General features: G+C 41.4%; 3 protein-coding genes and 1 long non-coding RNA gene across 9 annotated transcripts in view; 2 read left to right on the plus strand and 2 right to left on the minus strand.

Moving 5' to 3' along the window:
• The window catches only part of LOC122533350 (serine/threonine-protein kinase MARK2-like), a 71,805-nt gene extending 69,327 nt beyond the window's left edge, over positions 1-2,478 (minus strand). For 2 of the 5 annotated variants that reach the window (XM_043662984.1, XM_043662980.1), the window contains exon 1: positions 2,329-2,478. The gene's annotated coding sequence lies outside the window, so the exon portion shown is untranslated. The other 3 variants (XM_043662983.1, XM_043662981.1, XM_043662982.1) reach the window with 3 other exon arrangements.
• LOC122533356 lies at positions 1,607-24,160 on the plus strand. The gene is made up of 3 exons (XR_006307692.1): positions 1,607-1,711; positions 11,701-11,703; positions 24,129-24,160. It is a non-coding gene; the product is annotated as an uncharacterized LOC122533356 (long non-coding RNA).
• On the minus strand, positions 2,669-4,316 carry LOC122533355 (macro domain-containing protein CT2219-like). 2 transcript variants are annotated; one of them, XM_043662988.1, is made up of 6 exons: positions 4,195-4,316; positions 3,860-3,989; positions 3,389-3,646; positions 3,200-3,316; positions 2,935-3,143; positions 2,669-2,857 (listed from the first exon to the last, which is right to left on the minus strand). In XM_043662988.1, exons 2-6 carry the CDS (start codon positions 3,879-3,881, stop codon positions 2,771-2,773), a joined length of 693 nt encoding a protein of 230 aa, XP_043518923.1. In that variant the 5' UTR covers positions 3,882-3,989; positions 4,195-4,316; the 3' UTR covers positions 2,669-2,770. The 2 variants fall into 2 exon arrangements, with proteins under 2 accessions (XP_043518923.1, XP_043518922.1); XM_043662987.1 differs by having other exon boundaries at positions 4,060-4,288.
• LOC122533354 lies at positions 5,360-12,208 on the plus strand. Its single transcript, XM_043662985.1, has 7 exons — positions 5,360-5,627; positions 6,445-6,599; positions 7,977-8,165; positions 8,239-8,355; positions 9,115-9,202; positions 9,281-9,419; positions 10,008-12,208. The coding sequence occupies exons 1-7, from the start codon at positions 5,585-5,587 to the stop codon at positions 10,216-10,218; spliced, it is 942 nt and encodes a 313-aa protein (XP_043518920.1). The 5' UTR covers positions 5,360-5,584; the 3' UTR covers positions 10,219-12,208.
• Positions 24,161-25,957: the final 1,797 nt, after the last annotated feature.

Below are 25,957 nucleotides of genomic sequence, written 5' to 3' on the forward strand. Positions count from 1 at the left end.
CGCCGCCTCTCGGAGAACAATGCTCGAATATCTCGATGATCGTGAACTAAAGCACTCGTGAAAGCACAAACTGGGCTGATAAAGATGATCGATACCCGCGATATATATCGCGTTCGAACGCGTGTCGCGTGTAACGTTCCATGAACATCGTCCGATCGAATCGATCGCCGTTGATGCAAAACATCGACTTTCACGTCTCTTTTTTCACTGGGATTCACGAAACAGTTCAAAACTAATGAACGAAATCTGAACAAGAGCAGACACGGAATAATAAATCTAAATTGTTCGAGCTTATTTACCGAGATAGACGCGGTGGTCCGACGACATCGATAATTTGATTCGACTCGAGTCGGAGAGAAACGTCGACAGCATCGAACAGCATTGCAGAAGGAGCAAGGGGTCTCTCAGACCCTCAGGTAAAAATATATTTCGATTAAAACGGTGGAACGCGTATACACGTATGTTGCGGGAGAGACACAAGCGTTGGCAATTATACGCACGTGAATCTTCTCGTAGTTACACGTAGATCTCCCGCATTCTAGCCAATTTTTCAGATAGAAACAATACGTGTATATCCTCGGCACCGGGATAACACGTCAACGAGGAACGCGATACTCATCGGTCGAGGCGTGCTCATGACAGACGCGAACGAGCGAAATGTGGGGTTAGGTTGCCGGACGCGAGCGTGAGCACGAGGCGCATGAACGAGCGAGGAAACACGAGTGATATGGGAGCCTCGGTTAGTCAAAAGGGGCAGCGAAACCTTTTCCGAGTTAAGAGCCAAATCGGAGCAGACACCACAATAGACAGAGGGAGACAGAAAAACGGAGGAAGAAAGAAAAAAAAGGGGAGACAACGTTCTCGCGACGTGGTTCGCCTGTAACTCCTTCCTCTCTCGAGCCTGATTCTTTTGATACTTACCACCGTTAACACGAGCGTGCATACAAGCGAGCGATCGTACATTGGACACGACGCGCGCGAGCGCAATTACATACGGCACGTACGACGCGACACACGCGCATTCATACACGCCAGTCATACGAACGAAACCCACACCCACTTGTACTGCCAGGAAGGACGCAACACGGGGATATATTACCAGTCCGTTAAGATACGTACGCGTCGAGAGATGCATATAACACGCGTACGAGTACGAAAACGGCACGCGTTTATCTAAGGTAAAGTCTCAGCGTCGAAGTCGGAAGGTGCACGACGAAGACAGCGGTGGAAGCGGCGGTGACGGTGGTGGCAGCGGTGGTAGCAGCACCAGCGGCAGTAGCAGCACCGGCGATTCAAGCTTGGTCTGCCACATGCAACGAATCTCCGATCGGAGATCGGCGACGAACGCGAGAAGAAATTCTCCCGGGGAACGATGGTGATCGGGCACCTCGGAGGCCGCGCATCGATACTCGCTGATGTACGAACGTGTGAGTGAGCGCTCGCTCGCTCGCTCGCGCGCGCACACACTTGCTCGTTATTTTTCCTTCGTCTCTCTCTCTCTCTTTTTCTCCTTTTCTCTTTTCCTCTATTTTTCTTTTTTTCTTTTCCACTTTTTCCTTGCTCTTCTCTTCTTTCCTTTTCTTTTCTTTCTTTCTCTTTGGATGACGTTCCCTCTCGTTTGCTCTCTTGCCACTACGCCTCCTTTCCGGTCTTTCTCTTGTTCACACACACTCACTCACTCACTCTCTCTCTCTCTCTCTTTCTCTCTCGCGTGCGCGTTTACTCTTTCACTCGCTCGTTCTCTGTCACTCTCTTTGGGTGTCCGTCAGTAACCTAGAAAGCGGTGGCGGCGGCCATTCAGGATTACGGGACTCCGTCCGTACGTCCGCCTTGTCCAACCGATCGACCGAGGGGACGAGATTACAACCTACGTCTCGTCACAACCATGAAATATCCCAATGTTTGATATCCGACTTCGACTGGTTCGATGAATTTCACGCCGCGAACGCACGTACGCACAATATCCCGTTTTTCAACGTCCGACAATACAACCGCGACGACGATGATGATGATGATGAAGACGATGACGACGGCGACGGTTCCTTTCCTAGCAGTGAGACGAAATGCAACCTCGACGCCGCGATTGATATTAGAATCGTGGAGACTGTCCACAGAAATGACACTGTACTCCTTGGGACGCAAGCACTACTCACTAGCCGCGATCTTGGTCGAGAGAACGCACCTTCGCCACGACAGATCGGCAAGCAAGAGCACTACGGAACTATGGGTGTGCTTCTTTTGCCAGCGTTCTTACGTTCCGATCGCCGGATTGTAAATCAAAACCGTGCGACCCTTTGATCGAGCGGCTTCAATACAAGAGATATTTACCCATTTGTGACAGATTTTCCGTACGAGACGCACCACATTAACGACCGTCCCCCACCTATTACCACATACAGACATTACCACACTTCGATTTTTCAAGATGGCGACGCACCGTCGTCGGGTCGAAACACGATGTGGATGGGACGTAAAGTCGCGGCGCTGCGATCGCGCTGATCACCGACGCTACGCGGCGATAAATGACAACGCGTTTGCCCGCTAATTTTCGAATCGCCTTATATCAGCGAGCGAACGGCTAGTGAATGTATCTACGAGCTATCGCGATTCCCGAATATCTTTCGAAACGGAGGAGATGATTCTAGGAAAAATATCTTGCTTTCATATCAGTTTTCTACGAATATTATTCGATGAATGTACACTGATACAGTTTAGCTTTGCTCAAGTTTCGAGTTCAACCTCGAAACGGTTCTCCCGGCTAGAAAGTGGTCTAATCGATAGCAAAATATTTCTGTAACAATTCCTCGTATATGTCTTTGTCGGTTTTTAAGAACAGACAAAAGATTACTCTGTCCACCTGCAATTTCAAACGGAGACCAATGAATATCCTGACGTGTTATACTAAACCATGATGAACCAAAAATAAAATCTTACACTGTCTTTGTTATCGAGTAGGAACTTTTTGACCGTTGATAAAGCCACTTTGGCTGCTGGTTTTTGCGGATATCCGTATATACCTGTAGATATGCAGGGGAAAGCAATTGTGCGCAATTGATTTTCTTTGGCAACAGTCAAACTGTTCTCATAACACTCTTTCAATTTTTCCGGTTTTTCTCCTTGCGGGCCGACTGTGTGAATGACATCTAAAAACATTGTACCCATAAGAATGCTACCTTTGATCATTGTTTGTTATACTAACGCTTTGCAGGTAGCATGTAACCCCCAGTTATTTTTGCTTCGCCGACACGGCATCCTCCTAAAGTAGCACACTCTTTCTTTAAATTTGGCCCAGCAGCTTTGTGAATAGCTCCGTCAACTAGGAAACAGATTTTACATCTTTTAACATACCGGACTAGAGTTTTTTTTCTTTAATTTCTACTTGTAGTACCTCCGCCACCACCAAGGAGACTTGAATTTGCTGCATTGACGATCGCGTCTATTTCAAGGGAGGTGATGTCTCCTTGCCATATCGAGATTTTCTTGGCCAGTTCCTCATCGACTTTCTCAGCTTTCTCAAGGTTCATTATGCCGATATTTCCTTTGTTTTTTGTCCAATATTCCACCCATGTCGGAATTTGGTCCAACGTGATCACGCTTCCCTTGTAGTATTTTCTTTTCTCTTCTAGCGACATGGTCAAGAATTTCTCTGTTCAAATAGAGGCAGACGATGATCAACGATGCCTTGTGACCTTTTACTACCTAATGTTTCTACGAACAGGACCGATCGCAGTGACCTTGCTTTTTGCTACTTTTAAACGGCGCAATCTACATATCGACGTTTGCTATCGTATCGAGCGATCGAAACTACAAACTTTTATGTAACTACCCAAATAAACAAAATGATCGTGTATGCTCTTACGTTTCTCAACCTCGAACGACATCTTCGCTTCAGGGTGATTGACAGACGCAGCGGAACTCTTTCGAACGAGGAAATTCTCAACTATAGGTCGTACAACGGTGGTAACTGCGAAACGATCGACGACGTTCGCCTGCAAATCAGAAATAATTCTCTTCTCACTACGCAGTTCACTCGGCCCTTGACATCCCCTCGTCCCTTACTCTGAGAGCCAACATAGTCTTCCGCTCGGAAAAATCGTTAACAACCTTTGTCAATCATCAATCTCTACTTCCGCAAAACGAGACGTTCAAATTCGAACCTTTTCACCTTTTTGTAACGAACTCGAGTTTACTCACGGAGGCTAAACTATGGCAAAGTCTTGTTTTGTTTCCGTCTCTCAGCTGCGACAGTGACCGGTGAAAAACGAACTTAGTTGGGAGAATCGTTGTTGCCGCAACGAAGCTTCAATGTAGACATCTAGTGGAAGGCGGTGCAAACATATCTGTGCTTTTGCAATGTGGATGCGCCATCTGCTGCGAGTATCGAGTACTGTATTTAAATTGGCGCTGATCATTCATATTTATGTGCAAGATTCATTTGGCCTTTCACGTTGCAACTTTATGCTAATGCAAATTCTCTCGCTTACCATTTTTTCGCTTTTTACGTTATATGCACTGTATACTGCGTATATAATTTGTTTCTTACTTTTATAACTATCCTACAACTAATTATCCAAAATCAAGCATTCTGTAACGTGCATTAAATCGTATAATGAAATACAAAGCGGATGAAATTCGTGTTGGCGTTTATTATAATAGATGGTGACACGTATCACAGCGTGGCTGTAATTTAAAGTGTATAAAGTATGTGGATATCAATTTATTGGCTTTGGATGAAATTTTAATTATGCAATTTTAATCAACGAAAGCTAGAGGAATGATAACGTGTAAGCATTCAAATGATCAACGTCATTACCGCGATTTCTACTCGGAGGCTTGTGCATCGAATAACGAAACAAGGTTGTAAATTTCGTTCTATTTCTAGGTCAAGCGTATATTCTATTAAAAAGTTCGATTCAACAACAACGACACGATCTTTAAAAGACTCGAAGTTTAAATGCAGCGCCCCTATGTACGAGGGTGATTACATACCTAGGTATTTACATTATACGTATCTCCTTTGTTACGAGCCGTAAATAAAATCGTAAGTTCTTCCGCGAGTTCGTTTTTGCTGGAATACTACTTCAACTATCCGATGGAACACGAAAATCATGATTTCACCTTAAACATCGACTATCGATCGATCATACCATTCATCGTGATTTCATTCATTGCGGATATGAATCATTGTAAAGTCGAAGTAGCGTATACTCAAAATACAGAAAATTGATGAACAACGCTGACGACGTCGACGCCGACACCGACGCCAACGCCAACGCCAACGCCAACGCTAATGCCAACATTCAACGTCATCAGCAACGCCACCCCGAAGAGAAAGACCGAACGAATCGTATTCCTGTTCCGCTTTTGCACGTTTATGTGTATAAGGGGGAGCTTCGTAGCGCATGCTGAAAGCTTCAATTATCGATCCATATGCGCCTGAGCTTTCGCGTCCGGCACATAAGCTTCGCGTACTTCGTCTAGGTGAAATCGTCTTATATACGTGTGGTCGACACAACCGAGCCCAGATCAGACAGATATTCGTTTCATATTTATCGCCGTACTGAGTACACGCAAAGGGAAAAGGATGCCGCGTCGTATGGATAACACCAAAACGATATTTGTATTCTGTGAGTTTGCGAGTTTGATTAATTCGTATTGGTGTCGATTCGTATAACGACGACAATTGTGCGCGTTCAATCTCTGTCTGTTTGATCAAATCGAAAATCCAACCGATCTGATCGTGACGATTAACCATCGACTTGTCGTGCTGATTAACTATCAAGTTGCCTTGCTGTGCTTTCATCTCGTTTGCAACATTACAATGTCCGAATATCGTGTCGTAGAATCTAAGGATTTGGTAATAGCTGGAATGACATCGTGTCAATCCGAATTTTGCTGAAATTTTCACGGAATTACGATAATTCAATTTGATGGTGTTACTTGGCAGCGTTGTATTGCCTCTTCCTTTCGAATCGAACGAAAAACCGTGCCGGACGTTTATATTTAACTCTCTGAGTGATTACTAAAATTATACATCAAACATCTAAAAGTTTAATACCGAATGAGAAGTATATAACAAATTAAATTATCTTTTGGTATATTGCGAGTCTCTAGTAAGCAACTTATAACGAATTTCCTACGAATTGTCTGTACCATACTCCAGTACGAGCTAAACTCTCAGAGGATTAATTCGTTTTATCGAGAAATAAGATTTCGTTTTAAATCGAGAAGTAAGATTCCAACATACAAAGATAAAAGAAGAACATCTTACTAAATGTTGCATACGATAATCGTTTCTCGTAAGATCAATTATCTTGAATTTGAGGGGTAAGAAATTTTTCAATCGAGATGTCATCGACGCGCGCACTCTTTTGGGTAGGATAGTGGCGAAAAGTTATGATCAAGAAACCTAGCTCACCCCGTAACAAACGACCTTTTCTGCAGGGTGTGTCTTGAGTACGGCGTTCAGTGTGCCTAGCTCGTCATTAACGCCGCAAAAATTAGAGGAGGAACTGTACACGACACGTCGAACACCGAAAGTTCTCATCGACTTACCTGGCTACAAGTCCAAGTCCAGAACCTCGGCACCTCAGATTTTGGTAAGAGTACTGTCCTGAAAAAATAAACGTAATTGTCAATCGTTTAAACGTTATGAATATTTATTTTATTTATTTTGGAAAATGCGTGCATCTATTATATATTTTCATAATCGAGATACATACATGCAAGAACAATTATTTAATTTTAAATGAATTCTTGGTATATATATTTTGTCGATCACTTGTCGATTTGAATGTTCCAAGATGACTAACTAAAATTCCTTTTATTCATTCCGCTTAAATAATGTTGACCTTTTGTTATAACATGTATCTACTATAGCCAAGTTTGCATAGTGACAAAATTGACCTTTTCATGGGGAATGACCCTTAACTCATTGGTGTCCTTAACTATTCAGGAACGACGTGTGTCCATCATAATAACTCTTTTACAATTTCTATTAGAGAATTATTTCACCAGTACTAAATTTCATAATTGTATATAAACAAAACCAACATGTGATCGTTAATATTATTATTATTAATATAATTTAATTTTGTGAAAATGATCAAAAAGTCATACGTCGCCGTATGTAACTATGGAATCATGAGTGACAACTTATTTTTCTTCTTCTTTTTTAAATAAATAGTTCATTAAGTATAACCTGTTGCTTTTCCTGTTTACGTTTCACGAATCACATACGCGTTCGATCATGTTACATTATTTTTAGTTAATATTTTATATTTCTAGTACATATTTTCCTAGTTAATTTCTAGATAATTTCTAGTAATTCAATTCGTAATTTGCAAAAAATGAATGAATAAAAGCACCATGATAATAAGCTGAAACTATACATGGATTGTGGTCACGGATTTTTATGCACTATACTTTAAAGCAATAAATTGTATATAATATAAAAATACAATAAAAAAATATATACACATAAACACATATACACATAAAATATCCGAAATACAGTTGTTTTTGTAACATTTAATAGATAATGACTAAAAAAAAATAATTATGAAAGTTCTATTTTTTAAATTTATCTTCTGAAAAATATGAATATTTTAAAAATCTATTACTGGAACGAAATCTAAAAGTATCAAAATGCACACAATGCATATAATATGCAAGAAAATATTCAAAGTATCACACTCGTTATGATATTTAGTCAGTAAAATAAGCTTCTACTTAGATTTAACTTGTTCAATTGCATTCTTAAAAATATAAAAATGCATAAAAATTCGCAATCTAGTGATCACAATTATTTTATTATTGGTTTCTTACGATTTATAAAAACGTAACCTACATTTATCAGAGAGGGCATTTGTTTTATTTCGATTAACCAACCGAAGGCGATATTATTTAATTAATTAAAGGCAATATTTAAACCACCTTTTGCTGAATAATCGTTTAAATATCGATGCGTTTTAAAGCCGGTTGGGAACTTGAACGAAGCAAAAAGTACTGCTACGATAACTTCGGAGTCAACGACGACGCACAGATCATTTTCCACGGAGCAGCCTCTTTATCGTTTGGACGGCAGTAATGGACAAGCTTGTATTCTTTTGCAAGTAGACGCCCTGATCACGGTGAAATACCGAACGAAAACTGGAGATGACGATGTAAGTATGGGAAATAATATAAGAAAAACTATCGAGGAAAGAGTAGCATCGAGTATGCTATTTTTTTTTTCAGGAGGCGAATATTTACGTGCCGACTTATGCCACTGTGACCGGCAATTGCGATAACCAAAATACGGTGACGATGTCGCTTAAGTGGGATGCATACGTACTATCATGGAGCTTCGCAAAGGTAGATAATATGTAGCATACTACTCAATCAGATTCTTTTTATTATTATAGTTCTAGTTTCTTCTTGAGGGTTTTTATTAGTTAGAGCAGAAGTCACGAGTGATTATTAATTTATAAATAAGGGCATTGATTATGAAATTATCTATAGAATTAGTACGGACTAAACTCAAAGGAATTAATGCGATACTTGACATTTATTTTATTTATTTCTGATTTAGAATTTATCAAGGCCGTCTAGTGATTTTACCAAGATCTTCATAACATTCTGAATAATCACCATCCAAACTGGTGATCGCGTCGTACGATAAATCGTACGTAACTTGACGTGCAATGAATATGCGTTGATATTATTTTAGTGAAAATATCATGCTTCAGAGTTGTATTTTTAGGGCGATAAGTAAATGCGTTGTCACGCAACTCAATTTCCCTTCTTTCATACACATGTATGTAACTCACGACACAGTTTGTTCCTAGAAATGGCTGAGGTCACGAATATTGCGTTACCGTGAAATTATTCTTTTTCTCTTTTTTCTTTCTCTCTCTTTTTCTACAAATCGATACTCGACCAGTCCTTCTTCCTTTTTCTATATTTTTTTACTGTTTCACTACCATTTTATTATTAATACGATTTAATGCATTATATCGAAAAAATTCATTGTTAATTTTGATAAATCATCGTCGAGATGTGGTTGTAGTATGAATTCAAAGACGATGTCGAATGTTTAATGAAAGAAAAAATTCATTTCTTTTTTTTTTTCAGACACCTGGTGGTGAACGATGGTACGTGGAGAAGATCGAACTAACATATAATTCTAGCGACCGACACTTTGTGAATATCGATCAACCGAGTAAGTTCGATTTAAAAGCTCGCACGAGATACTCGTTTTACCAATGAGGTGATCATCTCGAGTCATTTCTGTTTCCAGATAAAACAATTAGGCTGAGCACTGGACAAAAGCACAGCCCCATGTTGTTCCCGACACCGGTTGGAAAGTCGTACGCCTGTAACGAAGAGACGGAAGTTCCCCTAACCGATGGGAAAAATCATGCTGTTGTGCTTCTCAGGTATATAAAACGCAATATCCAATGAACGTGAAAACTAATTTTAAATATCTCTCCCTGTATTTCTATATTTATACTGTCTCTATATTTTATATATAGATCATTCGATGCGAAAGTGGTCCATCTTTTTGTCTATTTTCTGTGCAGACTAAAACTTTATTCTGTGGTAAAAAGTATAACTTTACAGTGGGGCTCGCGTAAAAGCGACGCAATGTTCTTTGATGTTATTGAATTTCACAGAACTTTCACTTCTTCCCTCGTTGTTACTTTTTCTTACTTAAATGTTTACGTATCTACATTAAACGGCTCATATGCCACAGCATATCCTGTATAACGTGTTACAGAATCGTATTAATAATTTTATAGTAAGCGGGCAGAATTGTTAGTTTGCAAAAAAGGATTTAAATTCAAAGTGCAATGTGAAATTAAGTTAGATTTTGGTTCCTGAAAAGTTGACAACATATTCCATTGTACTTCAAGGTATACGTCATTTTCTTCGTGTCGTTGTTCATTGAAACTTCATTCACACTTTTGCCCACCTGCCACAGCCTGATTACGCTCACGATGTAACGAATATGCTAAAAATTTCAGAGACATGAAACTGCAGCCGTTCAAATTCAAGAACAACGAGTTTGCCACCGAGTTCTCATGTACGTCGTTGAGCGCACGCGGATTTCGAGATGAAACAGCGCCTGTCGCGGTTGGTTCCACGTTGGCTGCTGCCGTTCTCCTCACCATCACCGGATACGCGGCCTATCGCTACTTCAAGGTGAAGAAAGTCAAGTACGACACCATGGAGTAAACCACCATCTCTGGAAACGCTGCCTAAGACGATGCAACGCTTAGAGAACGACCAGTCTTTTCTACAAGATGCTCTTCTCTGGTGTCAGTCGTCGCTGACGTCAACGTGACGGACGCCTGTCTTGTGCTCGATCCTTATACAACACGATTGATACAAGCGTTCCTTCTAGAATCCCAAGCAACATTCGCTTGAAACCCTATGATAGAACACCGTCAACGTTTCGTTCATGATCCGTGAAACCGTTTGTGATCGTTAGTTTATACACGAATATAATCGAATTGTCCTATTCGAGGTTTTTAGTCGAGAAGAGAAGAGAGTCCCGATTGTCCAACGCGTGCGTAGACGTGACGCCTCGAAGAAATTGTTTCGGTTTCTACCTTTAGACCGGTCGCAAACGGCTGCAACTTGATTAGGACACGCCAAAAGCAATCAACCGAGTACGTTGTAAGTATTACGAGACAAACCGTGTTCGCGTCAAATTCGTGTTCGCAAGCTCTGATGGTTGTATCGATAGATCTTCGATTATCGTACAGTGGCATTGATCCACTCTCCTCTGCTGTCGGTAACAATTTAACATCGTCCATCGTAGAACACTCGGAGGATGAAAGCTTTATGAGAAACACCACCACTTTCTTCCTGTAACAAATCTTGTATACTCGACTAAAGTATATCGTGTTTCATATTTTTTATCGATAGCAATGTGAGTCGCGAGAAATATCGTATACGTAGTTCGTAGCCTGTAAACGGACTAATCCTTTTTACGTTCACGATGCTCTCGTTTGTACGCGTTTGCGCGTGTTTGAGTTGGCGCTGTTTGCTTCCGATGGTTAGCGAATTCTCTCTCGCTTCGCTTGTCTTTTTCTTTTTTTTTTATTATAAAATGACGAGTTGCCCAAAAGCGTCCTCGATCTCCTCGTCGTGGAGAGGAAGCCCTGAATCGGCAGCTAAGAATACTCTTTAGACTCGTTAGAGAAACGAATAGCATAACAAAAAAACACGAGCACGATTCCATCTCGGCGGCGATACACAGATCATTCAGGTTAGTTTAAGCTCTCATAATTCCTTCCGTTTCTCAAATAATGTACATAGTATCATATTTAACAACCGTGAGTTGCGTGTCGTGTCCCAAATAACAAGACTCAAGTACGATATCTATTGTTAACGATCGAACAAACGCGTTGATAGAGTCTACGCTGCGCGTGAATTAAAAATTACTTCACAAGAAATAACTGGTTCAAGTGAAACAGCGATACGATTTGCAAATTATTTGTGGATCAAGGTGTGGTATCTACATTTTATATGTGTGACGATCGCTAGGTTAGATCGTTTCATTTTTATCTTCTAATTCTCGATGTAACATATCGTGTAAATACGTTATAGGACGCGATCGAGCAAGCTCGCTTTCCCCGTGAGAAACAAACGGCTTTGTCAGCTCGAGGGAGTACGCAACAGATGATTACCTGTGTCACTTGTCTTTTTCAGTCTGTTTATCTCCTTAGCATTTTCCCTACGCTTTCTGTTTCGTTCGCGAAACGAAACGGTGACGCATTCCGCGAGCTTTAACGATCGCGTCGTGTTTTGAACTACCTTTAACAACATGTCGCGAATTCGTTACTCTAGAGCCAATGGATAGCCCATTGTCGCATAAGTGCATATCTTGACGCGTAAATTTGTCCTGAGGATGGTCGAACGATGAAGAGCCGACGAAGGATCGTCGTCGATCTTCAATCACGTTGCGATGATTTCGCGCAGGTACGAAAGGAGACGAAGCTCGGGGAAATAACGTACGGAAGAATGGCCAGAAGTTTAGTATCTGATCGTAATTTTTGAACGAAAGTTGATGTTCCAACGTCCCCTCTAACATCCACCGATAGAGATTCCTCTAGTGTTGGGATTTTCATTCATGTACTAACCACCTCGTTGGTTGGAGTTGTCCTACCTAAAATACTGAACTACAGGGAAATATAACGTATCGAGTCAAAAAGAAAAAGAAAAAAAAAGAAAAAAAAAAAAGGATAATCGGAAGAGTAACGTCGTACTTAACCATAATTCGCACGCGTGCATATATATTCACGCGTGTTTCCAGCAGGAATAAACTTACAATTAGGGATATGTGCGTAACACGAACCTCTGTCTTCCAAGCGTGTATTGAAGTTGAACTTTCGTGTGTATGTACATATATGTATACGTACATGCATATATGTGTACATACACACATACATGTGTACATTTATATTATACACACGTATTGCACATATAATATATACAAATATATATGCATATACTAATGGATATGTACACACATATATTATATACACTGTATACATACATATACATACACACACACACACATACACACACATGTACACACCGAAAATCTATTTGGAGAACAAGAGAGAGAGAGAGAGAGAGAGAGAGAGAGAGAGAGAGAGAGAGAGAGAGAGAGAATGAGAGAGCAAGGAGAAGAGAAGATATTACGGATATCGTATATCTCTTTTCAGCATGTATCTATAACAGAAATGACGTGATAGCGGTCGATTCGCGATGTTACGTCGGCAGAATGAAGGAATGTGTTTCTTTTTACGCATTTCCAGACATTCAGAAGCCGCGCGCCGTGGAATCAAGAATATATCGACTCTCTGTAGGATGGCGTGCAATGTCCGTTTGAATATATTTCGATACGATACAAATACCTAGGAACGTGATATCGCCGGTTACCGGCGACACGCAGAAAATATGGTCTAGATGTAATTATAAAAATGTATTTTTGTGCTAAAAGTCAATCTTATTATAAACATTATCAATAGGTAGCGGTTGATCGAAGTTCGGCAGTTCGATACTTGCGACTTTCAAAGACTCCCGCCGTTATGAGGCGTTAGCCAACTGTCGTCACGTCAGCGAACAATAAAATACACACACACACACACACATTATAATTTACGAGAAGAGAGATTAACGCAGGTGAATATTTCAATGAAATACGCGTGGCCACACACTCGGGCAGAAAATTGAATCGACTGCGAAATGAATATTTGCTTGACCTATTATATTGCGGAGATATATCCGCGACTTTGAGCCTCGTAAGAATCGATGTAACGCGTAACGCAGAACGACGCGGAACGGAGGAGTTACGTTAACGCGTGCCGAAGAAAATTGTATGATACCGATAAAAATAAAGGCTGTTATACAAGTTCGTTGGTTGCGTGATCGATTGACCCGATATTCACCGGGGCGATCGGCGACGAGAGCCGATTAGGGCTCAGAGCGGGGGGTTAAAACTTGCATGTGCACCCCTACGTAGGTAAGTACGTAGGTGTAATAGCAGATGCGTGTTCGACGGTGAGATTCGGCGGGAAGAGGAAGAAGGGAAGTCGAGCGACATAATAATTTCGGGTGGCGGTCTGTGGAGAAGGGCGTGAAAAGTACAGTCAAGCGGGGCTTGCTCGCGTCGAACGGGCAATCCCCCCGGGGGGGCTTTGCGCAACACGGCGCACAGTTGTCGATACAGTTCATTGTCGCGATGTCCATTGAAATCTCCGCGACAATGGGTGGAACAGGCCGATCGTATTGTCGTCCGCGTGCATCTCCAGTCCCTGGCTGGCTGGCTGACTGACTGGCCGACTCCATCTTTTGGAAAGATCGGGCCCCGGGTAAGGAAAGATTACGTCCGTTAATCTCCCCTGATCTTACGGTGGCTGTTACCTTTCTCTCTTCGTCGATCTCTCTTCGTATTCCTCTCGAAACGAAATCGAAAATCGTTTGCGGAGAATGACGTAACAACACGTAACAACGACATCGCGAGACACCAGGAGAGATCTCGTCAGGATGTAAAAGGGGCAAGTTGGCAAGATAATTGAGCGTAATTGGTCAGGTTTGATGACAGATGCGACCCTGGCTGCGGGGGAGGGGGTGGGAGAGGGAGAGGGAGCTAGGGGGTTTCGAGGCACAAGGCGGGAACGGACGAACGAAGAAGGAGGGATAGGGATGGGGGACGGGGATGGTCTATAATTTATAAACTAGGGGCTGTTTTGGGGTAATTGCAGATAACGATGGGGCGGTCCGGATAACAAGCCGACATGGGAGTCACTGGACACCCTGCCACTCCAGCATCCACCGGTAACACCATAACCTTCGTTATATACGGCTATTCATTCTCTCGTGCCGTGTATCGTTCGCATCGCTGTCCAACCATAAGTTACGTCACGCGTGACACCGTCGCGCGAGGGTCCTCTTAATAAATCGCGGCTTTTGCACTTCCGTTTGATGGCGCTGCTTTAATTTTCGTCGCGTTCGTGATTAAAAAAGAACGACCGGCGAAGAAATGGAACGCGTCGAAACGGAACGATCGTTGGAAAATAATTGGGTGAAGAGGAGAGGGGACGGAACTTCCCTGTTTCGCGCGCGTGTAAATACACGAGCGATGAACGAATCTGGATTTCGATAGGTGTATATAATTTTTAATATATCGGTGTCCATAATATGACCCATAAGTTTCTGCTACATGTGTTCAAGGTCGGCAATAAATAAATAAATACCACAAATTTGTTTCAAAACGGGAACTATTAAATAGTACTTTATACAAGAAAGAATAAGCGTCATAATTAACAATTGTATTATGAAATACATGTGCAAATTAAAAATTGAGTCACAACAGATAATATATAAATATGTGACAGAAAGAAAGAAATCTTCATTTGGATTTAAGGCAGCATTTCCTATAAGCATCAGAAGTATGTTTCTATTTTGTATGTGATTTTCAACAGAACCAAGTGTGTTTCGTTCAAGTTAAACATCTCGATGTACACCAAAAATTAAACTAAGAGATACATTGTCAATTGCTTGTTTAGTAGCTTTCTCATTAATTATCAGGGTGGATTTAATTAACTGCAATGGACGTTTGAAAACAGGAAAAGCAAATAATAAAGAAAGGATCGAAATGTGCTTTGTCGAAAGTTTCTGACGTCAAGGGACCAACACTCGTTAGAAATCCCCTCTTTACAGCCGCATCATTAACAAAAATGTCTTTCCCATTGTACAGGGTCATGGATCCGCAAACACACTAATCTCTAATTCTATAATGCGGTTCAAGTACAAAATCCTCGGGGAAACAATCGTAAACACTGTACCTGACATTTGTACAGATTTTCTACACGCGACTTTAACGGTCGGACAGGCTTTTCGTTTCCTCTTTAAGGCTTTACTTCACACCTCGTTGAGCGAAATGCGCATCGTGGTTCGGTTGTTAGGTCGCTGGGAATCCGTTTAGTCCGCAACAAAAACCGCTCGAACTACCTGGCCCTCAGTCTCGTGTGGCTACGAGGCAGAAAACAAGTTGCACCTATATTTTGACAAGCTGCAGAACTCCAAGTGTTTGTTTAAGCAGTTTGTGTAAACTGAAGAAACTAATGCTACCACCATGATCGGATGTCAACACCGACTAAACGACGCGATGATTATTCTTCGACTACTTTTCAAAATTCGATTTTTTTTTTTTTTTTTTTAGAATTTATTCTAAAGTAAAAGGAAAAAAAAAAAAGATTCAACAACGTGCATAAGAAAATTTTGCATCCGTCTACTGTAAAAAAAAAAAAGAGCGTCAGCTCTGGAGCAGAAGACTTAAACGTCTTCTCCGAAACGCTGGGCATTCGCGTTTTAATCGGCAGTACACGTGGATAGATCGGGGAGACGCTTCCTGGAGATGCTATAAATACAACTCTCGGAGGTATGACGCGATAATTACTCGATTCTCACAGCATAGCCAGTTGCTTGGTCAACTCGTCGGTGATAAGCCGATAAAGGGATGGCGCGGCCTTGAAATGTTTGCACGATCAGCGCGAAGAATCGTGGTAACAGCGCGTTTCGTCCCTAATACAACTCGCATACGTGCACGAGCTTGCGATGCGCCGTGGAACGATTTAACAGACTATCGTCGTGTATCTCGAAAAGTATCGCGCGGCCATCTTCTCGATAATTTTCCCACAAACTGATCGAATGAGATTTAATTGGCTAGATTGCTGTTCTCCCGTTAGAAAAAAATGTTCAAAAAGCGACGTCGTCGCTGCTCGGTCGTCGTGTAAAATTTGCTTAATTCCCCGGGAATAAATCACGAACGCGAAACGAGGGTGTAACCTCTAATTAAATAAATCTTGGTTGCGGTATGGACGATTTCGTCGCTCGATAGCCAGCCCCCGAGAGGAAAAGGGGACAATGATACGCGTACACATACACAGACACACGTGCACGAAGGAGAAACGTTGGAGGGCTGGCAACACGCTGCTTGGTCGTCCACGTATGTGAACATCTACCCCTACTGGGGTGCTCCGAACCGACAGATTCAACGATGTAACGCGAAGCCCACCAAACTTTCTCTTCGTTTGTTTCGCGTTTCTTTTCTCCTTCTTTCACACCCGGCTCTACGCCGTTTCTACCTCGTTTCTACGTATCGCTAACGTGTTACGTTTTATCACGCGAGAACCATCGACGTCGAACGACACGAGAAGGAATTTCGCGACGCAGGATTTTCAATTCGGCGGTGGTAAATGCACGCAGGATGTCGCGTATATACATACATATGTATGCACGTGTATTTTCGGTAGGTAGTTGCATCGAATAGGTACGAGGGTAAAAGATGGCCGGAGAAAGTTTCATCGGATTGGGAGGAGGATGAAAATAGAGGGGCGGAAGGGAGCGGAGAAAGAGAGGGAGAACGCAAGAGGGGAAAGGTTACAGGGAAAGACAGGAACGTGGCGTGAATGGAGGGAGTTCATAATAACATCGAGGGAGCAACAGGGTTCTCTGTGTTCAGATGCTCTTTTCAAGAGTGAGAACCCTCCTCGACGCGCATTCAAGTGTCGCCGCTTTGTAATACCTCTTAATACCGCTCGCTCGTCGACGTTATTAAGGATCCGGAACATATTGTCGACATAACAGCGGCGAAATACTTGTATGGCGTCAAGCCTTTTATTGTTGGTGCGAGGCGCGGGCGCGGCCGCGGCCACGGACAGGAAGCGGAACCGGGGAGGAGAATTTTTTCGAAAAAATTTGTCGACGAGCTCGAATCGATACTCTCTCCACCTACGGAGACCAACGTTTCGACGTTGCGGCGCGTCCAGGATAAACATCTGTCCTTTTTCGTTTTGCGAACGAGAAACGCCAGTTCCGACCCTGGCCTTCCAACTGATTGTCTGTCTGTCTGTCTGTCTCGGCCACGAAATTTTGAAACGCAAAAAGAAAAAAGAGGGAAGAAATACCGAGTGTGAGAACGTGTTTCTGGGACTTGGCAGATTTATGCCACGATGCCACGATGCAAGAATCGTACTTTACCTGCAGATAAATCGTGCGAGTCAGCGTAAGACGACTCTCGTTAGAGACCTGCGTCCACCTTTTTTTCCCACAAAACTCACCTGACACAAGCCTCGCAGATAAGACGAGGTCGAATATGCCAGGTAGCATATATATCAGGAACGGTTTCGCCGAGTACGGCGAGCGACACGTGCCACAACGTCAAATCAAAATACCAAACAGGCGCGAAACACGTTTCAACACGCGAGCCTTGCAAATGCATTTCCTGTTTTCTACGGGACGATATAATATGGCACAAATTCCTGATTAACGAGCAAAGAATAGGCGAAGTTCTAGTTGAAAATAATATACCAACATTTTCGAAATACTTCGATGTACAATGTACAACTTTCAAGAACGAAAATGCAACATCTGATTTCATGTTGCACTTGTGATTTGAATTGATTGTTAATATAAAAATCGGATAATTATACATTTCAACTCTTTATAATTGTTTGTAACAGGTGTGATAGTTGTATTTTACCAATACATCATTACAAAAAACATCGAGTAAATAATTTACAACGATTATGAGTTGCCTAATAGATTTTCAATCGGAATAAAGTAAATAATTGATGAGCATACGTTTCAACCCTCTACAATATCACGTAACTTAAAAAGTTACATGCATCCACAATTGTACTTTGTCTGTACACCATTTCAAAAACATCGAGTGAATGATTTACAACGATTATTAGTTGTCAAATTTTCAATTGGCGCAAATAGCTACAATTAACCCTGCACAATCGAAATTTATACTTGCAGGAGGAGAATGTTATTAATTAATCGTAACATAATGGAGAAACATGTCCAATCCATGCTTCATCCAATCGGCACATTCTCTGTTCTTCGCTAAAAATCGTTCATCCTGTGACATTCGACGATTCCCTGAATTAAAAAACATACATGCGTACGTGTGATGAAGACTGTACTTAAAGATAATATATATAATATAAGTATATATTATACTTATATGCATGCATGTATATACATATATAATAAATGTATAAAAAAATGTGTAATGCTGTATTAAAAATACTAAGAAGACGTGTGATACCGAAGACATGTATAAAGTAATGCCGCGTGTATTACGAACATTCTTAACGTTCTGAAGACACATTTTTCGTGCCACGTGTACACGCGTACTTCAGTACAACACATTCAGAACCGCGATTTCTCGAACAAAGGCGAGAAAGTAAAAAAGGATCGCGCATTTTCCTTTCGAGGATGTTCATTTGAAAACCCCCTTTTAATCCAGCGACTGCTTACCGTCGGGTTCGTTTCACGCGCGACGCGTCTAGCCGATGCACGTTACAACAGGGACGATGACAGTCCGTCGTTTCGACTACCCTCAAATCACCGAGCGCGCCTAACTAACCGTGTAATCGACAATTTCAGCCTATTAGCACGTCCTACGTTTGCACCGCGCGTACCCCCTTGCAAACTACACGATAGGCCACGATAGATGGACAGAACAAACAAACGCGAAACAACAAACAGCGATTAACGAATTTCGGTGTTCTATCGCGAGTTCACCTCAGGATTAAAGTCCAAAGCGTCAGATAGATTATATTTATCTATTTGGAGCTTCGAGGAACACGCGAGAAACTCCAGTTATTTAAAATCGTGGATGTATTTTTTGAGAAATTTAAGTAAATGTAAAAAATTTACAAAATATCTAAGTATTTGTAGAGTATATATTATATAAAATATTAAAAATTTTTGATCTGGATTTGGTTGGAGTCCGTTACAAGATTCTATAGGTTATACGATTGAACATTTTCCATAAAGACGTTTAAGTTTAATGTTCGCCACTTTGACAAATTCCTGCTCATTGATTATACTACAATGATCCAAGCACAGATTTAGTGAAAGCAAAGGCTGAACGAGCATTCGTTTGTTTGATCTAAATGCATCATAAATGTTAATCATTGCTGTGATCATTTAATTACTATATTGTGCAATTGTTAAAAGTTATACGTGTCCGTTAAAATAAAATAAATTAAATTAAACCTACGAATTTAGATATTTCTATCTAAATTCCATTCCTTTAAACCGGCAGTACACACGTGGCTTTTCGAAACGGAAGTAATTACGCGGACACCCAGTAAATATACATATTATCTGTACGTTTTATGCTCCTTTGTAAAAATAATAATTAATACATGCGTATATAGATATACATACAAAAGAACTGAAGAAATAACGTTTACAATTGGATAACTTCAATCCAATTATCAGATCAGTGATTCCGCTGGATCCTTTCCACGTACGCGCTGACGAGTTAATTACGTTCACAAAAGAATTTAATAAAATTGCTGAGCATATTTGTCAACTGTGAAACTAACTGCGGTGGGAATCAGAGAAAAAAACAAGGGAAAGGTACATGGGGATGAACGACAGGGTGGTACGGAGCGAGGCTGCCGGACCAATCGGTCCTTCGAATCTGGAACGCGAATCCATTGACATGGAACCGTGACATAAAGTGGCCAGTGACACATAAAGGGCATATTTTCTGGTATTAGAAAGGTCTTTCCAAGAGCTACCTGTGTTCACGCCTGTTCGCGCTCTCCATCCAAAGAATCGGCCGCGCCGATCTTTCCACCGGCCGTTAATGGGGAAATAACCGACGGATTACGTTCGCCTAATCCACTAGCTAACGCGATATCTCATTGTCCCGAGTGGAACGGGAGGAATCTCGCTATATCTTTTTCTCGTTTCTTTTCGCCCCCGAGATTTTCGATCGAAGTCCCATGCCATCTCTGCGATTCTAAGAAGCGGGGTCGCGGAGATGCGCAACGTGTGCTTTAAAATTAACAATTTCAGGATACGCGTTTATTAATGGAAAGATACAGTCAATTTGGTCTTATTTTGTACAGAAATTTTCTGCATTTTGCAGTAGAGATTTTAATAATTTCTCACAGAAAGACTAACGTTCATCGTTGCTTTATATATAAATAGATTTTGCAGTCTTTTGTGTATTCATCCCAAAGTTGTACAAAAGCCCGCGCAACGCGCAAAAGATACATAAAGCGTCCAAAAAAAGATGTGCCACTACCGAGATTCCATTTTCTGAAACGATGTCCTCAAAAGCACGAATTCGCAATCCATTGACACGAATTTTATATATCTCTTGGTCATCGATGGTTTCCAGCGTTAAGTAGATAGGTATCTCGGGATTGGAAGTGGGAAATATCTCGAGCCATCGGCCATTCTCTCGGAAACTCTGTTCGAAAGTACGTCGTGCGACGTACGACGAAGTTCAAAAGGGGAAGGAAAGGGAAAAGGAGAGTAGAACTTTTGGACCCGCATTCGCTCACCTGCTTAGACGTGTTCGCCGTTCGTGAGACGCGGTAGGTAAGCGCGTACGTACGAATATATAGCTTCTAAAAATAATCGTCGACGATTCTAGTCGCCTCGCTTATACGCGATACACGGCCGCGCGAAGATAGCCGCTATCTCGACGAGCCGGTGTCCGATGTCGGCCACCAACGCGACCGCCGCGTTGCATCGCGTCATGCCGGTACTTTCGACACCCCGCGTGCCCAACCCGCTGCTTATTGTTCGCCGATATTAATTTTACAGACACTAATACGCGCGCGCATGCAACGACGTACGGGTTTGCACGTGGAAATACGAGATATAAAATATGCGAGTCGAACAGGAACGCCGATCAAACGTGGAAATTCATTGACGAACGGAGCCAGGTTCTTTGTTTTTTTTTTTTTTTTTTTTCGTGAAATTCAACCTGTGTGTCGTTTGTTGATGTACATGTGTGAAATATACGTTATATATACACTAAACTATCATATCTTTAATCTTTTCGAATGGAACCTTATATTTTTTGTGCACCAATCGACGTATCCTTTTGTTTTCTATAAAATGGTATTAACCTATTTGCTATAATGCTATTAGTATTTTTAAAATATTTAATTTAATATTCAATTTTATAAAATCTATGCATGAAAGATAAGAACAGCATGAACATAAGAGTACTATCCTTGCGTTTCCTCGTCCTTTATGTATAAATTTTAGAAGTTGAAGTTAAAATATCTCCCAAATTATATGTAATAGCTTAGCAAGTAGATTAATACTTTTTTTTTTTCTTACAGAAGGAGATGCATCAATTGGATATAGGATACTATTTGAAAACATTAAGTTGATCCTGAAATCTCCGAAATGCCACCACCTGATTTCATCAAATTACTTTCCCCACGAAGCGTAAGAAGATTCGCCTGAAACATTTAGAATGGAATCTATAAATGGAATAATTCCATTTATAGATTGAAACCGGACACTCTGTATACGTGTACACGTGTAGTAAATCAATCCGTGTAATTTTTAATACATGAATATTTCTGCTACATACACATCACGTATATTTAAATATGCATATAACATTATCGTGCATAAATAATTGCATATCTAATGCAATGCTATTGAAGGGTGGGTATGTTATTGTTAATTTTCTGCATTTTATCGTAACTCATACTCTGTTATATTTAATCTGAAACAGGGAATATACCTGCATCACTAAAGTTTCATGTTCATTTCCAATAAATAACTGACAATTCTTCTAATATCTCAACATTGAACGAATGTATTTTAGATTGCTAATTAACGCGCCCTTGCAAAATTAATTATCGGCCATCTTCAATTATTGCTTTTTTTTTTACTTATGTGATATCAGATGATTTGTTAACTGTATATGTTACAATTAAATTAAAAAGATTAGAGCTGTATTTCATGTATTTGCAATAACTTAGAACTATCTAAATACTTATGCACGATAATCTTTATAAGTGTCTATAACAATAATTTTATTTTTTTATATTGCGACATTTAAAAATCAGGAGCATGTCTCGTTAAATCAGAAAAATCTCTGTAATACTAAAAATCGTTCATCTATAACATTCAGGAAATCTTTCAACTAAACGACGTATATGTGGAGTTAACAAGCGTATCCTCTATAACATCTCTCGTGTAATTTGAAAGTTACACGCTTCAATATTTTGTACTTTATCAACAAACGATTACAAAAATATGAAATGAATGATTTTCAGTTAGAAGAAAAGACTAACCGACTTCCTAAAGCCACAATTTTGTCTACCTATAGCAGGTGAAGATTTTTATGTAAATTTATATTTTTGAAGATATAGTTAAATAACAGGAAATTATTTTACACGCTAACTGTTGCAATAAGCACTATATTTTGGATATTTTATATATTTTTGGACATTGTGCGCATGTTGCAATTTCTTATAAATGCGAAATTCGTAGTCGTACTTATCAATTGACTGTAGCTATTTATTAGAATAGATAAGTTTTACAGGAAGCATGTTTAATCAAATCATTTCTGACACCTAAAATCATTCACTTGTAATATTTGAAGGTTTCCTAAACTAATTGTACGTTACATGATAGAAACGATACCAGAAAAGCATGTGTAAGCTTACGATTATTAAAAGATGTGTAATACACACAATATGTGTGTAATACGTGTCGGTAATTTGTAATAAAAATAATACGTGTATAATATATACATGCGTATTAAAACCAAAAATCTTCGATTTCTTAATACACGTGTGCCTCTCACAAGCCACACGCACACGTGTATTTCAATATACATCCAAAATCACAAGTACGTTTATACGAATTCCATTTATTCGATTCGAATTTTAGTCAATACCCGATTAAATGAACTCTTGCCGGTTGAATCCACTTCGGTTTGAACCCGAACTGCCGAATCGCGCGAACGAAAAATCATTAATCGAGAGGAGAAATCCTGCTCCAATCATACACGTATGTATGTATGTATGTATGTATGTATGTATGTATATACAAACGATTTATCCCCCTTATGCAGATTCACGTAAACGGAGTTCTAAACCGTACGCGATTTAATAGCGTCTGTACGGGGGACGCGTCTCTTCTTCCATCAGAGCGGTGCTCGCGCCACTTACGAGCGCGTCGTCGCAAAGCCCTCTATTCTCATCTCTCCTCTCCTCGCTCTGTGCGCTTTGTTCCACAGGCCGGTTTAGGTGAAACCGTAGAATACTTGACATCGTCGTGGACAGTGGCTGAACGAACGGGTCGGTCGCGTCGAGCCGCGTCGCTCGCGAGGCGCCGAGAAAGTTCGAATCAGCGAGAGAGACGCGAGAGAGAGTCCGGTTTAATTTATCTGGATTTACGCCCGGCAGTGAAGATGCCCGCTCGCAGTCCGCTCCGCTGCTGCTCCGATGAGCTTCGAGGGTCTGAACGAGGACAAACGGAGGATCGTCGAGTCGATTTTGCACAGAGCCATTTTGGAATGCAATTAAACGCGGTACAACGAAATACGACGCTGCTCGGCGCTGTGCTACTACCAGTGACGGTGCTCCGCTCCGTTCCGCTGCGTTCCGCTTTGCTTCGCCCCCTTCACGTTGTTCACCCTCCCTTCTGGTCCCATCGTAGCGAGCCTTCGCCCCCTCCCATCCACCCCCATTTCCACTCACCTCCTACTCGCCGAGCTAGGAAATACCTCCGTTTATCCAGGTACGAACTTGCTCTTTGCTCGACCGAGTTCAAAGCTCTCTCTCTCTCTCTCTCTCTTCACTCATCGTGTTCCTTCCAAAATCAAAATTATTCGTCGAACGACTACAGGCAAACAACGAAACAAAACTTTGATATATCTTGCTAATAATAAATTTTTGCGACAGTCCTACGAAAGGGGTGGTGAACGTACGAGGAGAGGTGAAAGTAGAAAGAAGAAGCGGAGCGAGAGGAGCGATCGACTCGGCTGTACTCGACTCGTTCGGGGAATCGTTTTGATAAGAAAGCGCACCCCTGTCCTACGGGGGAGCTGCGCCGGGGACAATACAAAGAGGGTTCTCGGGGGATGAAGGCGAGAGAGGGAGAAGGAGGATGAGGAAGAGGAAGAGGAAGAGGGGGAGAGAGAGAGAGAGAGAGAGAGAGAGAGCGCGAGTGAGAGAGAGGGGGGGGGGAGAGGGCGGGAAAATGGCGGCTCGGAGGTCATCCGACACCAAATCGAAGGAGACGCCATCGCAAAGCGCGGCACCGCCCCTATCTATCATCGGTTCTTGCTTCTACCTGGAGTGTCATCGTTCCGTCTGACGCGCGCGCTTTCCAAATTCAAGTAACTTTCCCTGCAGGCGAACCGAAAATGTCTGGTCGATACGTCCGCGTGTCTCGAGCGTATCCCGCTCGAAAATTATCCTCTCGCTGCGATCACGCGTTCACCGCGTGCAAATTCTATAAATATATATTATACACGTATGTGCACGTTCATGTTCCATCAGCGTGCAGGGAGGAGAACAGTCGATGGCAATGTGACAGGGTGAGTTTGGTCACGGGAAATCGTCAAAGTCGCGCGGACGCGATTTGTCACTCGGTGAAGTCAGCTTAGAGAATCAGCCACTGGGATAATTAGTCGGGAAAGGCGGAGCAGATTCAAAGGATTGCCGAGGCGTGGCGGACGAGATCGAGATTTTCTCGACTGTCGAAAGACGCGCTCGTTTGTGTCTCTGCCAGAACATCGGCTTTCATTGATCTATGTAACGCCGACGGTGGCCCGTCAGGCTCGATGCTATTTTCATCCGTTTCCTGCCGACGGACGAAACAAGGTCCTGTCCACCTATGTATCGTATAAATATATCTGATGCTTTCAATTAGCAGTAATTGCACTCTGATGGAAAGCTCCATTTCAGAGACGCACACCTGTTCAGGCCTTCGACGTCATGTTTACTGATCCTATCCGCAGGATCTGTACATTTACAAACTCTCCAGGCAATTCGTTGGACCTTTTAGACAGGTCCCAGGTTCCGGGCCTACCTTTGGAATTAGGTTATTGTATTTGTTGAAGTAGCGTATTAACTACCGTATTAACTCTTGAACTGTCAAGCCGTGTCTACGCGAGTTACCATTTTCTATATTAATTGCAAATAAACAAAAAATCTTGAATTTACTCTTGAATTTGAGAATGGAAATTTATCTTCCCCTAAATTTCCAATTTTCCCGCCCCAATATAGTATAACTTTCGCTGGAAGATGAACATCTACAATTCTGCTGTGAATCAAGAGTTACCTACGAGTCGGCAAATTTTTATCTATTAGAACTACCGTTAGAACTACCAGCGACTAATGCATAGAATTTCCATTAGAAAGACACTAAAGTCAAAAGAGATAGAAAAACAATGCAATAGAATATATAGTATATATAAATCGTTTAAACCTCTAAAAATACATCCTATTTTACATCCATAAAATTTCTAATAAAAATTGCAAATCGGCCATTTTGACCAATTTGGTTAAGCTCCAGTGTTAATTGGCAGTTCGAGGGTTTGCTGTTTTCCTGTATTCGTTTGTTTCTCTTTAAATTCAGTATTTTTCGTATTTTCGTC

Source organism: Frieseomelitta varia, unplaced genomic scaffold (assembly GCF_011392965.1).
Source record: "Frieseomelitta varia isolate USP_RPSP 00005682 unplaced genomic scaffold, Fvar_1.2 scaffold_520, whole genome shotgun sequence".
In the NCBI taxonomy this organism is placed as follows: Eukaryota; Metazoa; Arthropoda; class Insecta; order Hymenoptera; family Apidae; genus Frieseomelitta; species Frieseomelitta varia.